Source organism: Martes martes (assembly GCF_963455335.1).
Source record: "Martes martes genome assembly, chromosome: 9".
Lineage (NCBI taxonomy): Eukaryota > Metazoa > Chordata > Mammalia > Carnivora > Mustelidae > Martes > Martes martes.
The window spans coordinates 41,434,910-41,449,245 of NC_137896.1; the positions used below are offsets into that span (position 1 = coordinate 41,434,910).

Here is a 14,336-nt window from a genome sequence, read left to right on the forward strand (position 1 = left end):
ATGCAGCAGCTCAGGCCCATCCAGGTCATCTACATCAGAACCCACATTTTTTTTTTTTAAGATTTTATTTATTTATTTGACAGACAGAGATCACAAGTAGGCAGAGAAGCAGGCAGAGAGAGCTAGGGAAGCAGGCTATCCGCTGAGCAGAGAACCCGATGTGGGGCTCAATCCCAGGACCCTGGGATCATGACCCGAGCCAAAGGCAGAGGCTTTAACCCACTGAGCCACCCAGGCACCCCAGAACCCACATTTTTAAACAAGACCCCCCCACCCACCCAGGTAGTCTGTGTGCACATTAAACTTTGAGAAGTTCTTGTGTTGGAATGAAGATTTGACCAGGTTGAAAGACATGGCTGACTTGGTCATTAGCTACCCAACATCCACCTCGTCTCCCGACTTCCTCCAGAACCCGGCGTTCTCTGAGCGGCCATACGTCCAGCGGGCTAACCTCATGCACATCCCCACGCAGACCAGTCCCCTGGCCAGTGACTGATTTCTGCGTGGGCGTGTGGCCTGGTTTTGGCCAGTGCAACAAAGGCAAGTTCTACTGGAGAGGTTCTGGGGACACCTGAGAAGAAATGGCCTGTCCTTCCTTTGGAAGTTTTCAGGTCTGGATGGGACCTGAGCAAATTCTGTTTACGTCTTGGGACCTTGGACGCAGCAAGCCTGGTCCTTGACACACCGACAGACACACACAGACACTGACTGACAAACCCTGGGGTCTACTTCACCAGTGGATTTCTGATTATGTGAGATTAGAAAAGTACTTTTTTAAAACCATCTGAGTCAGGTTTTCTGTTCCTTTTAGCTGAGGGGTTTCTCAACCTTTAACCTATCGACATTTGGGGCTGGGTAATTCTTTGTTGTAGGATGGCTGTTGTGTGCATTATAGGACGTTAGGCAACAGTCCTGGCCTCTATCCCTTCGACGCCAATAGTGCTCCCCCCTCCCTCAGTTTTGACAACCTTAAGTGTCTCCAGACAGATTGCCAAATGTTTGGAGTTTGGAGGGGGGAGGTACAATTTGCCCCAGCTGAGAACCACTGCCACAGAAAAAGGCATTCTAATGAATGTGAAGGCCTCTATTCAGGGTATCCTCAGGAGGGTAAAAATTGCTACTGTCTATGCTCCAGGGTGTTCCAAGGATCAGAGCGAGATCAGGTGTGTGAGAAAAGCAAATACACACAAGGTGTTGCTAATCGTTACCTGTCTTTGATGCTGCTGCTGCATTGATAGCAATGTTGGAGTTTCCATTTATTCTTTTAATGGGCAGAAATGTTTGACTTAACAGATGGCCAACGCGGATAGCAAATGGAATTTTCCCCCGGCAAAGCCGGTGAACCCAGGACTCTCTGGGGCTCTTCCTCCTGCTCAAAAACCCTGATCTCCTCTAGCCTAGCCCTGAGCTGGACCCCCAATCCTGACTCCTCGTCCCAGGAGGTGATAGGGGCTGCAGAGCTCATCCATTAGCATATTTTCACAGATTAAGAGAGATCTTCATATTTAGCTGCTGGAGAGATGGATGCCCCTCCCCCATAACAGTATCTTCACAGCTCACACATCTGTGTATTTGAGACCTGCTGTACTGGGGTCCCTGGACAACCGATCATGCCTTACGCTCCCTTTCCTCAAACCGGCTGACACATCAAGGTCTCTTTCCTCAGATGCCCCCTGGCTCCTACCATCAGTGCCTTCAGATTGATCACTTCTTGGAGAGTTTGTGTCCCTAAGTGTCACAAAATGTCCCCGGGGGCAGCAAGACTTATGAGGGGAGCCAGTCTTTAGGTGTGGAGATTTGGGAGCATGGGAGCAGTGAAGGGACCAGCGCTGGAGGCATTTGAAAGCAATGGATGGGTGGATCAGTCACATAAGTCTCGGCAGTGCTTGCTCTGTGCCAGGCTGGGGCGGGGATGAGGAGCAAAGGGTGTTGTTATGATGAGGCTGTGGTCCTCATGAACTACTGGGGCATGTGTGGTGGACATTGGTTGCTCTCCTGACCTTGTCCTGTATCGTGGTTTGGGGTAACTACCCCCATACCAGGGCAACTACCCTGACTTTGTGCTGCATTCCCACCCCTGCAGCCGATGTGTTCTATAGGTCACTGACTTGCCTTCTGATCCAGAGCTAGGACACATATCAGGGCTTGGCATATGAAGATCTGTGCTGGAGATGGCATTCATTGACAGCTTCTAGGGAAAAATAGTTTTCCTTTGAGGGAGGGGGGTCGTGCCTTGCAAAAGTGATGCCGGGTCCAGCTACAGCCCAGTTATTTCCACGAAGGAGTCAAGTTGAGGATTGAGCCTATATATAAAGGAAGGTTGAGCCAAGAGAGTTGCAGGGAACTCAAGCAGGAGCCTTGATCAAGCATGTAAGCCACCTCTGGACTTCTTGGTGGCAGATGTTAGTAAGACCTCCTTACTGCATAAGCCAGTTTGAACTGGACTTTTCTCTTCCTTGAATTACAAACTGTCCAACTTGACCCAGAGTTTGCTACCGAGAAGGGGATGCTACAATTAGCAAACCTCAAATATGGTTCGGCTGAGGAGAGGTATTCACGTGGAGAGCAGCAAAATGTCCTTACTAGGAAGACGCTGATCCCGGGCTAGCAAAATAGCTGCTTCTCCCCATTTTACCCTGGGATACAGACCCTATGCGTAGAGAGATAGGACATTTGGAGAGATTTGGTGGGAAATACTCAGGATGTTGGCTGCCTCCAGCAGTCTTTGTTAAGGTCCTAGGAGACTCAGGGCATCTGGGTGGCTCAGTGGGCTAAGCGTCATCCTTCAGTTCAGGTCATGATCCCAGAGTCCTGGGATCGAGCTCCGCCTGGGGCTCCCTGCTCAGCGGGGAGCTTTCTGCTTTCTTCTCCCTCTCCCTCTACCCCTCCACCCCACTTATGCTCTCTCTCAAATAAAATAAATAAATAAATAGAATCTTTAAAAAAAAAAAAAGAAGAAGTCCTAGGAGACTCAAATTTAGGAGGCGGGTAGCCCATTTGAAAATGGGGAGGAATAAAAACACAGCTTGCTGAGAGAGGGCCTTTCTGCCTGTGGCCTGTGGTCCAAAGTGACTAGACTTTGATGAGCAAGCCCCGCTGGGTCAAAAAAGCTGATGTAACTGGCTAAAGTTAGAACACAGGCAGCAATTCAGGTGGCTCAGCAAGAGAAAAGATCAGGGTTCTGGAAAAACAGTGTCCCCAGGTCCCAGGTCTCTACGGAGCATCTTGTCTTAGGTACCTCAAGCCTAATGAAGAGGACAGCTCACTCACTGTGGATACAGCTGGGGGGGCAGGAAGAAAATGTAGGGTACCTTCACATCAGAGGTGAAAGAAGATGCCACTAATCTGGGGAGCAGGGCAGTGGGCGAGGCACAGAGCCCCGTTGCTTAAGGATTCTGACCTGAAAGCAAATCCAGCTCGAACTACCAGTTCACAGACTTGAATAGAAGAGAGCCAGTTGATTCTTAAGAATGCTGACTTGCCAAAGAAAGGGACCAAGCAATGTCTGAAATTACCCATCCCACAGGGCAACCCTTGAACTTGTATCCACCAGAAAATGTGTTGTTAAAGCAATGACTCTCCATGAAAGACACATGCACACTAAGATGTTGGCTAGGCAATGGACAGGGCAGCTACACACAAACACAGAACTGGGGACCAAAATCTTGGCTGACTGAGGGACTTGCTTTACTACCATGGTAAGGAATCCCCAATATTTCCTCAAGACTGCATGTACCATTGGCCAATAACATCTGAATGTGTTTCCCATGGTTCTCTTCTCCAAATGGAGAATTCGCCTTCTGGAAATTCTTATTGCAAATGTACTGGGTTCTCCACCCCCCCCACTATTGACTATATTGATGGTGGTGAAATTCAGAATTTAGTTCATAGTTTACCATCCTATGAGTTGCTACTTCCAGACATGATGGAGAGTATGATGTATCTTCCAGAAAATATGAACTTGAACCCGAGTCCAGTAAGGGATGAGTCATAGGGCTTCACCCACTGGGGGAGGAGGTGAATCTACATTAGCTGAGTGTGGGTATTTCTGATGATTATGTAGCAGAAGGAGGCAGATGTTGGATCACCAAAAGGGTGGACAATAGGAGGATGTTATGGTCACTGTTTAACACTCATCTCCCCTTCTCCAGATAATAATCCCGATTTTGTTTGGTAACTACACTTGATCTCACAGCTTGTATGCTTTAAAGAAAGCTAACTCCCCTCCCAGATCTAGGACCAGAGTGTACCGCCAACGCTAAACTCACACTGGTGACCCTCTGCAGACCTTCAGGACTGGATGGGGCTCTGCTTAGAGTGCCTCAGAGACAACGTTCTCTCTCTTTCCTTCTTCTAGGGTAGGGTGTTGGGGAATATAAGTCCCGAAGCAACCATTTCGCTACCATGAGGGGAACCAATTGTAACCGAAGCCAACACAAGGAGGAAAAGTTGAAAGAATCAGAGAAAGTGGAGCTGTGGCCCAGATTATACCATACCCATCCTTACCCTTGGGCTTTGGAGATATATAAGGTCTTCTATGATGTTTGATCCAGTTGAAGCATTTTCTGTTATGTGTCACTAAACAACCATTACAGAGTGTGATAAAGGCTAAAATAAAAATATGAAAAATAGGGTGCCTGGGTGGCTCAGATGGTTAAGCCTCTGTCTTCACTCAGGTCATGATCCTAGAGTCCTGGGATTGAGTTCTGCGTTGGGATCCCTGCACAGTGGGGAGCCTGCTTCTCCCTCTGCCTCTCTATCTCTCATGAATAAATAAAATCGTTTTAAAAAGTATGAAAAATAGTAGTAAAGAGAGAAGGTGGGTTAATTAGCTAAGAGGAGCAATTATTTCTTTTTTTTTTCTTTAAGACAACTTTATTGAGATATCTTAGAGAAATTGTTTATATTAAGGTGTACAATTTGATTGACATACACACACCGAAAAGATCACCATGATCAATATCAACAACTTATCCATCAGTTCTACATGGATATTCTTTTTCATATGTGCATGTGGGGAGATGTAATTTAAAATCTGCCCTCTTAGAAATTTTGAAGTATGTGATACATTATTGTTAACTATTATTACCGAGCTGTATATTAGATGTTCAGAAGGTATTCATTCCGTGTAACTAAACCTTTGTACCTTTTGACCAACATATCGTCATTTCTCCAACCACAATTCTGCTCTCAAGAAGCAATGTTTCTTTAAGCATGGAGGATGGGAAGAGCAGCAGAGATAAACCCGTCTCAGTTCTTAGCATTAAATGCACCTCTTTGGTGGAATTTACTGGACTCATCCGGGGCCATCATTGTACATTTCTCAGCCCATCCAGGCAGGAATGGATGTGTTGAGGACTTCAGGGCAAGGCACTGCTGCTGACATCCCCAAGTCCCCAATAAATATTGGGTGGTGGAAGGAAGTCTTCCATCTGTTGCCCTCATCCCTCAGCAGGGCAGTCCCCCAGCGTCCCCTCTCACTGTGAGCAGCCAGCCACCTCCTAACCCTGTTCTTCCACCGCTGTTACAGAAGATGGATCACATGTCTCCCAGGCTGAGAGCCTTCCTTTCTGAACCCATTGGAGAAAAGGATGTTGCCTGGGTGGACGGGATCAGCCGTGAGCTTGCGATCAATTTGGTCACCAAAGGTTTCAACAAGGTAATTCATTTTTTTTTTATTGCCCCAACTTTGCTCTCCAACTTCCCTTCCCCTAGCCCTGCCAGATGGCAGCCACAGCTATGTGTCCCTGCAAGGGGCCGTCACAGAGCAAAGCCGCCACTTGGCAGAGCGCCACTTGCTTCAACGCTACCGACCCCTCATGCTTGGGCAGCCCTGAGGGCCAGTAGATGATGAGCAAATTGAATGGCTTTGGCTCAGAGCAGCTGGGCCGGGCCTGATTCCCTTGGTGTTCAAACACCCAGAGGTCAACAAAAGCGAGCCAGCTGCCCGAGTCTGGGGCTGAGCTGTTCGGATGGATGATTTGCACACACTTCCTACCTCCAGGAAGAGGCTCATGGGGTCTCACCTGCCCCACCAGGGCACCAGCTTGGCAACGGCAGGTGGACAAACCGCAGACTGGGGTCTACACCAGAGTAAGAGGATGTCAATTGTTCTAAGACATCACTCATAGCCCAAGAATGGCCTCAGGGGTATCCAGTGGAATCCGAACATTCTTTTCTATGTAATTATTTGTTTTTTTTTTAATGGTGCTCTTAAAGCTGCTTGGAACTTTAGGAGAGAATGAAGAACCCAAGAGTTCCCAAAGAGAACCCAAGGAGAGTGAGCACACACAGAGGCGGATGGGAATTCACACGGAGCCTTGCACGCTTGGTGGAGAGATCTAGCCCAAGCTCCTGCTGCTCCTCTCCAGTTTCCTTCTTTTTTTTTTTTTTTTTTTTTAAATTCCCCCTGGTTTCTAATGTCAGTCTATACTGCGGTGCAGGGAGATGCTGCAGAAATGCCCGATGAGGCTGGGAACTGCTGCCCGCACGGCTGATGATCAGGAAGGTGTACACCTGCCCCATGCCCAGCTGTTTCCAGGGGGCCTCTGAACTACTGGGCCTCTAGTTGTCTGGTTGAACCACTGCTTAATACCAGTTGTGAAACATTCTGAATATCATCCTAATCCATTGGCCCATTTAATATCCACTGGGTGGTTTTGCCGGGAAGCTGGAGCTCTGCGGCTGAGGTAGCTTGGATTCTTTCCTCTCAGATAAAGGAGTTGGGACCCTTCCCAAGCAGGTAGTGAAGTAAGCAAGGCTGGTTAGGGAAGGCATTTTAAATTAACAATTCCTTTTTTGGAGGACATGAGTGTCTTTTTTTCTTTTCTATTGTGGTGTAAGGCACCAACATTGATATGAAGGGTCCGGCTCAGTGCATTTTTACATATATATATGTATTTTTAAATGTATATGTATATATTTTATATGTATATTTATATATTTATATATATATTATATATATATGTATATGAACTCATGGAGGCACCCCCAGATTCAGTTATTGGATACCTCCAGAATGCCCGATGATCCCCTTGTGTCTCTCCCCCATCAATGCCATCCCCCGCTCTCAGAGGTACCCCATTGTTCTGGCTTCTCCTGCTTTGATTTAATATTGGTTTTTTGTTTTTTGGTTTTTGTTTTGTTTTGTTTTGTTTTGTTGCTGTTGTTCAGCCAGACTCAGCCTCTTAGAACTATTTTTATTCACATGTAGTGAATTTCATGAATTTCACCTTTTTTAGTACACAGTTCTGCCAGGTTTGACAAATGGATGCGGTCATGAACCCACTACCGCAATCGAGACATAGAGCAATCCCAACACTTCAGAATGTTCCTCTGGGCCCTTCATATTATGTACCCTCAACCCCTGACAACCACTGATTTGTTTTCTGTCCCTAGAGTTTTGTCTTTTCCAGCCTCACTGTGTTTAAAATGAGGATTACAGGGGGGGAAATAGGCATGTTTAAGATAAAGGAATGAATGAATAGTGGGTAAATTTCAGGCATCCCAGAACTGACTACACAGAGTCAGAGCTGTAGAGAAAAGGAAACTGTTTGCCTGTGCGTGGCCAGGCCCCTCTCACATTCATGACCTGCTGGTGAGCATGGGGACCAGCACACCACCTCCAGGCCTTACTCATTCCTAGGGTTGCTAATTTCAAGCACTCACGTAGGGGATTTCACCTTTCTCCTTTGCTTTGAGCCCCTGACACACCTGCGAACGAGATGAAGGTTTCCTTATCTCCACTTCACAAAGGAGAAGACAACTCCTCAAAGTTAGTGTCTTGATCAAAGCCCCGAGTGAGGACAAGAATGGCAGTGGATTGCATGTTCACAAACCACACAGGAAGACCTGGGTCCCGGTGGTTACCACGGCAGGGAGGGGGCTCTCCCTGGGATTCAGTGGTAAGACTCTGTTTGGGCTGGAGCCTGGCTGAACCTGTGAAAGGATCCAGGAGACCCAATGTGGCTTCTACAAAGGTGAACAAGTGCTTTGGGGTGAGGACTGGTCAGTGCATAGGGCCAGCAGGAAGAGCCTCCAGGACAGGCAGCTTCTGCAGGGAAAGGGTCTCAGATTTAGCATATAAAAATGCAGGCGCTTTTATATTTTTTTAGACTTTTATTTTAGAGCAGTTTTCGCTTCACAGCAAAATGAAGCTGAAGATGCAGAGATTTCTCATGTACCCCCTTGTCTCCCACCGACATGAACATCCTCTCTCATGAGCCACATCCCCACCAGAGTAGTATATCTATCACCATCAAAGAACTTACACTGACACATCGTAATCAGCCAGGGTCCATAGCTTATATTAGGGTTCACTCGCAGAGTTTCTGTGGGTTTGGACAAGTGTGTAATGACACATACCCCCATTTTAGTAACATTTTAGTAAGCTGTTTCACTGGCCTAGAATCCTCTGAGCTCCTGGATTTTTATACTCTGCATGCAGGAGACCTTAGGGAGGGACAGCTTTCTGGGTCTCCTGCTATCTATCCTCTGTCTTTGTGGGCCTCTGCTGAGGTCCAGGTGTCCCCTCCCCAGCTTTGTTACAACTTTGAAAACTATTGCTTCTTCTGTGGGTTCACCCAAGTCTCTTCCAGACCTTGACAGTCAAAAATTTGGCTGCATTCTCTCTGAGGGATTTAGTGCCTGCCCCGCTCCCAGTCAGTCAGCCTTGGCAGATCTAGATCTCTGAGCATCTAGATCTCTGCTGTCTGCTACGGTGGCCAGTGGCCATTGGTACCTGCAGAACACCTGTCTGAATAGAGATGTATTATACATGTAAAGTACGCACTGTGATTTCAAAGATTTAAGATTTCAAAGTACCCCCTCCCAAAGCAAAGTTGTATTTTTTGTTGTTGTTGATTACATGTTGAAATGTTATTTTTAAAATATGGGAGAAAATAAAGCATATTATCAGAACTAATTTCACCTGCTTCATTGCTCCCCCCCTTTTCCTGTGGCTACTGGAAAATTAAAAATTATATATGTGGTTGGCTCATATTAAATTTCTACTGGAGAGTGTTGGTCTAGACTTAACAGCAGAAGGGCCTCAAGGGACAACAGAATGACCTGGAAGGGAAAATACGTTGGTGCACAAGGCGTTCAAGAGGCTTTCCATGGCCTGGCTCTAGCTCTGTCTTATATTCCGCTCCCCAACCCACTCCACACCCAAGCCAGACAGTCCATGAATCACAAACACAGATGGGACCACCCGCCTGCAGGCCTCTCTTGAAATGGACATTCACCCCCTCCAGGACTCCATTCGCAATGCACCTTCTCCGGGAAGAAAGCCTTCCTTCTGCACGCCCACCCCAGCCTAACAAGCTTGTGCTACTGAATACTGAGTATTCAATAGGACCCCTTGCTGGGACATCTGTCCTGTTGACTATTCTTTCCACACACGGCCTGAGAACCCACACTCGTTATGCTAGAGAGACACCGCTTGCCTTTGGGGCTCTCCCATGTCTCCCATGTAGCCCAGGATGGTTCTCTGATCCTTGTGCTGCTCTTTTCCCTGTGAAAACCCTGCCCAGGGAAAAGTGAATTTCCAGGCACTCAGTAAATTCAGTGACTTTGAACAGTGCTCTATGGGGAGGGTGCCTAACCGGGAGAAGAACCCTGAAGTCATCTAATCCGGAGAATCTGGTTTGGTTCAATGTTCTTTGAAGACATTAGAAAGTTCTATCCTTAAGCCTGAATCTTCCTCCTGAAAGACAGTTGGAAGATCGGGGAGGGTATGTGTTCTGGGTGCCCACATGCTCCCTAAGGCTCTCCTAACAGCAGAATTTGTGCATGATGTTTGTTGCACGTCAGGCTCTGTCCTCAGAAAATCCTATAAGGTATATATACTGTTTTACTGGTGGGGAAACAGAGGCACAGAGTGGCCACGTGACTTGCTCAAAGTTGCTCTGGGTGAGAGTGGTGAAATTTGCACCTGGGCAGACAATGTCTGGGGGTGGGGGGGTAGTCTTGCAGAGACCCCCCCACAGCCCGATGTCTGGACCTTGCAAGGAGTCAGTCATGCAACTTTTGGGTTACCCCACCTAGGATTGCCAGATGAAATCCAGGATCCTCCTTCATTAAAGCTGAATTTTAGTTAGAAAATAATCTTTTAGTGTATGTAAAGCCCAGGGAGACATGGAGAAGAAAGAAGAAGAGGCGAGTCCTGCATCAGCTCAAACATTTGCCCTAGAGACAAGGAGTTTTTAAACCAGAAATGATTGAGAAGTACTGGATTTTCAAGATTGTCCCTGGCTACCAGCGGTGGTGCAGGCTGAAGAGCCAGCATCCGGTTAGAAAAAGAGAGAGTCACCGATCCCACAACGAATTCTTGTGGCCACCGAAGTGCACTGACTCTAGGCCCTGAAGATCTGGCAGCTGCAGGCAGATGTGTCGGAGAAGCCGGAGAATCAACAACGGCCAAGACCAGGGATGTGTTTGCAAAGGTCATGTGATGGACGGAAGGTACAACCTCTTGCGAAACCTGCAGGGTGTAAAATCCCGATGTTGTACACCGGAAACAAATGAGTGTCAGCTTTACTCCAATAAAAAAACAGAAACAGTGACCAAAAGAAAAGAAAAGAAAAGGCCAGGTGTTACGGTGAAGACAGAAAGTTTTCACTGGCATGGACCAGGCCCAGCCACCTAGCCCTACGGGAAGATACAAGGCCCCTTGGTCCCCTCTACTGAGGGCTTCAAGATGGCCTCAGCAGAGCATTAGGCCAAGGGGACCTCTGTCCAGGGTGGTGGGGGTAGCCATGTCTACTCAACGTTTCCACGTCTCTGCATCACCCTCCCTGCAGCCAGATTTTTGTGAGCTTTAGTCCAAGGAGGGAGAGGTGGGAGATTTTCTCCTCCTTGGTTAGGGGCTTGCTTGCTGGAGCCAGAGGACAAACAGAACAGGCTTTGGGCATGGGGACCATGACGATGGTTTCCCTTGGGAACAGGGTTGAAACAGGCTAACTTTTCATCCCCATCACTGGAGGGTGGCAGAGTGAGTGGACGAGGGACAGTCAGGTGGCAACTTAGTTCCAGAGGGCCTTCTTCCTGCAGCGTTCTTGGAAAATTTGCCTCTGGTCCTATATGTCATGTGTTCCCTGGCTTCCTGGCTGCTGAGTCTGATGGGGATGGAGAGGCTCTGATCACCCAACCAGCTGATGCCAGCAACAGGGCCTCCAAAAGGGCAGAGGCTGCCATAGGTTCGAGGCCAGATGCAGATGATCCGGATGGGCAGGGCTGGGGCTCAGGAAGACAGATATCAACCTCTCCGATCCTCAGTGACCCCCATCTGGAGAATGGAACAGGGTTAAAACGTGCCAGGGGTCTGGAGCCCATCAAAGGCGTTCAAGGGCCACTTACTATTATCATTATTATTATTATTACTATTACTTATCATCATCAGTGATTTTTTTCTCCCTGTACAGAGCCCCTTGTTCCTTGATCCTGTTATTTACGTCTGCAGCCCCCACCCCCGCACCTACTGGGGCACCTGGCTCAATTAACATTCAATAAATGTTCTTTTTTTTTTTTTTCCAATGTTGAGTTAAAAAACATCTCCATAAAATCACCACTGAAAATACGAGGATACTGATAAGGTAAGATGAGATCGTTCTAAGCAACAATACGGCTTTTCTAGAAAGACGATTCAAAGAGCACTTGAAAACGATCATGACAACCTGGATGTTTTTTTAAAATTTTTTCAACAACTGGACCATGACTAAAAATAAGAAACCCCAAGCTCCAACAGCTTGGGTACATTTTACAACTGCAATTCAGCTTTTAATTTCTTAAAAAAAAAAAAAATGTTCCCTTTGGTTAAGATGAAGTTTGCTTTGTTTTATGTAACTAAAAGTAAACAGACAGCAGCAGGTTTTCCTGGAGAAGGCCCAGGACGGCAGGTGCGGACACTGGTTCTCACTCCCTCCAGGCTGGAGAGCCCCCAAACCAGCCTCGAGAGATGGGCGTTTATGTGACCTTAAATCTCCAGGCTTCGCCATTTAGTGAGCAGCTGGGTCAGTCTGTGGCCACGCGCGCGGTCTTGGATGTCCCTTTCCCCATGTAGTTCTTGCTCCTTGACAGTAATCATGTGATAAGATTATCAAGAGACCAGTGAAAAGTTGAAGAGTAGTGGTTAGAAAACAAGAGAATCCCGAAGAGCTATCAGTCCTGGTACACTTAGTATTACTTACGTGCATTTTTTCACACACGCAGACTCTTCAGAAGGGAAGGATGGGCAAGGTTTACCACATGTTATGTTCCATGCCCGTCCCACGGGCTGAGCATTCCAGGACATTCTCCTAAGTTTCTCACATTGAATCCACATCATTCAGTTTGCAAGGTGGGGCAGGGCGTGTTGTGTGGCTTTAAAGCGATGCAGAAACTGAAACTTGGATTCTCGGAGTCCTCGCTTCAGCTTCAGTGAGTTGCCTGAGGTCACACAGCTGGTTTGCAAGAACAGACTGGTGTTAAGATGCCCTTCATCTACCAGTCCCACATGCAGCGGCTCTTGGTGGAAGGATCTTTTGTCCCTAAGGGGGCATGTGGCAGTGTCTGGAGGTGGTTATGACTGTCACCATTTGGGGGGCTGGCATCTAAAGGGTAGAGATTGTGGATGTGGCCAAACTCGCTGCGATGCACAGGACAGTCCCCACCCCCACCCCAACAGCACAAAATTATCCACAATGTCAACAGTGATGAGAGTTAGAAACTCTGCAAGATCGATCCGAGAGGGGCGCCTGGGTGGCTCAGTGGTTAAAGCCTCTGCCTTCGGCTCGGGTCATGATCCCGGGGTCCTGGGATCGAGCCCCGCATCGGACTCTCTGCTCTGCGGGGAGCCTGCTTCCTCCTCTCTCTGCCTATTTGTGATCTCTGTCTGTCAAATAAATAAATAAAAATCTTTAAAAAAAATTTAAAAAAAATTAAAAAAAAAAGATCGATCCGAGAAAGCGATGGGGCAGGGAGCATCTCTGAGTCCTCTTCTTGTGTGCATGCTTGTGTGTGCATATGTGTGTGTGTCAAAAAGAAATACTAAGGGCATCTGGCTGGCTCAGTTGCTGTAGCACGCAACCCTTGATATTGGGATTGTTAAGTCTGAGCTCCACGTTGGATGGAGAGATTACTTAAAATCTTAAAAAGAGAGAGATTGATTTAGAGAGAGAGAGAAATGCTAGATCAGAGGTCAGAAGGGAGTATGTTAGGCTGTTGCTACTCAAAATGTTGTCCCTGGACCAGCACCAGCCGGGGACATGTTCGAAATGCAGACTTCCAGGCCCCTCCAGACTTCGTGAGTCAGAACCTCCCTTTTAACAAGGTCCCAGATGATTTATGCGCTCATTAAAGTTGAGAAAGACAGGTTCTGGTTTACCCCAGGCTGGACACACCGCCTCCCAACCCCAACCCGGGAGATCGGCATTTCACTTGGCCTCCCATCTCACCAAGGTCCAGTCCCAGAATCCCCATCACCCAGGTGCTGTCCTTGGCCCTCAAACCTGATCTGTGCCCCTTCCTTCCATGCTCACGAGAGTCCTGGTGTGGGAGAAGAGCACCTCTGAGCAGGTTTATTATAACCTTTCCCATTTTTCTCCCTGCCTCTCCCCCGGCCCCGCAGGCCTACATCCTCTTGGGACAGTTCCTTCTGATGCATAAGAACGAAGCAGAGTTCCAGAAGTGGCTTATCTGTTGCTGCGGCGCGACGGAGTGTGAGGCCCAGGAGAGTTCTCACTGTCTGAAGGAGTGGTGCTCCTGCTTCCTCTAGACACACACCTCCTTGCTCTGACACCTGGGTAAATGGCGCACTCTGTACTGGCACCCAGGCTTGGGGTCATTATTTTTGTGTTTAACTGGAAGGCTACACGTTCAATATACAAAGTAGTTCGCAAATATAAAAGAGGACAGGCAGGTTGGGACGCCTGGGTGGCTCAGTTGGTTAAGCAGCTGCCTTCGGCTCAGGTCATGATCTCAGCATCCTGGGATCGAGTCCCACATCGGGCTCCTTGCTCGGCGGGGAGCCTGCTTCTCCCTCTGCCTCTGCCTACCACTCTGTCTGCCTGTGCTCGCTCGCTCTCTCTCTCTCTCTAACAAATAAATAAATTTAAGAAAGAAAAAAAAACTTTAAAAAAAATTAAAAAATAAATAAAAGAGGACAGGCAAAAGACAAGGGGGCCCCAAATTTCCCACCCAGAAACAACTGTCACTCACCTCCCATGAATAGCATGCCAAACATCTCAGGCATAAATTTATATAAAACAACCTTTTATTTTAAAGTGGGGATTAAGTTTTAAGCCGTTGTATTTGTTCTATGTGTTGCCGCATAGCACGTGAACCCAAAGCATGGTGGC

General features: G+C 47.6%; 1 protein-coding gene across 1 annotated transcript; it reads left to right on the forward strand.

Annotated features, from left to right (window-relative positions):
- Positions 1-5,533: 5,533 nt before the first annotated feature.
- On the forward strand, positions 5,534-13,753 carry BANF2 (BANF family member 2; the record flags this gene model as incomplete). The annotated part of the gene is made up of 2 exons (XM_080813241.1): positions 5,534-5,659; positions 13,607-13,753. 2 exons carry the CDS (start codon positions 5,534-5,536, stop codon positions 13,751-13,753), a joined length of 273 nt encoding a protein of 90 aa, XP_080669367.1.
- Positions 13,754-14,336: the final 583 nt, after the last annotated feature.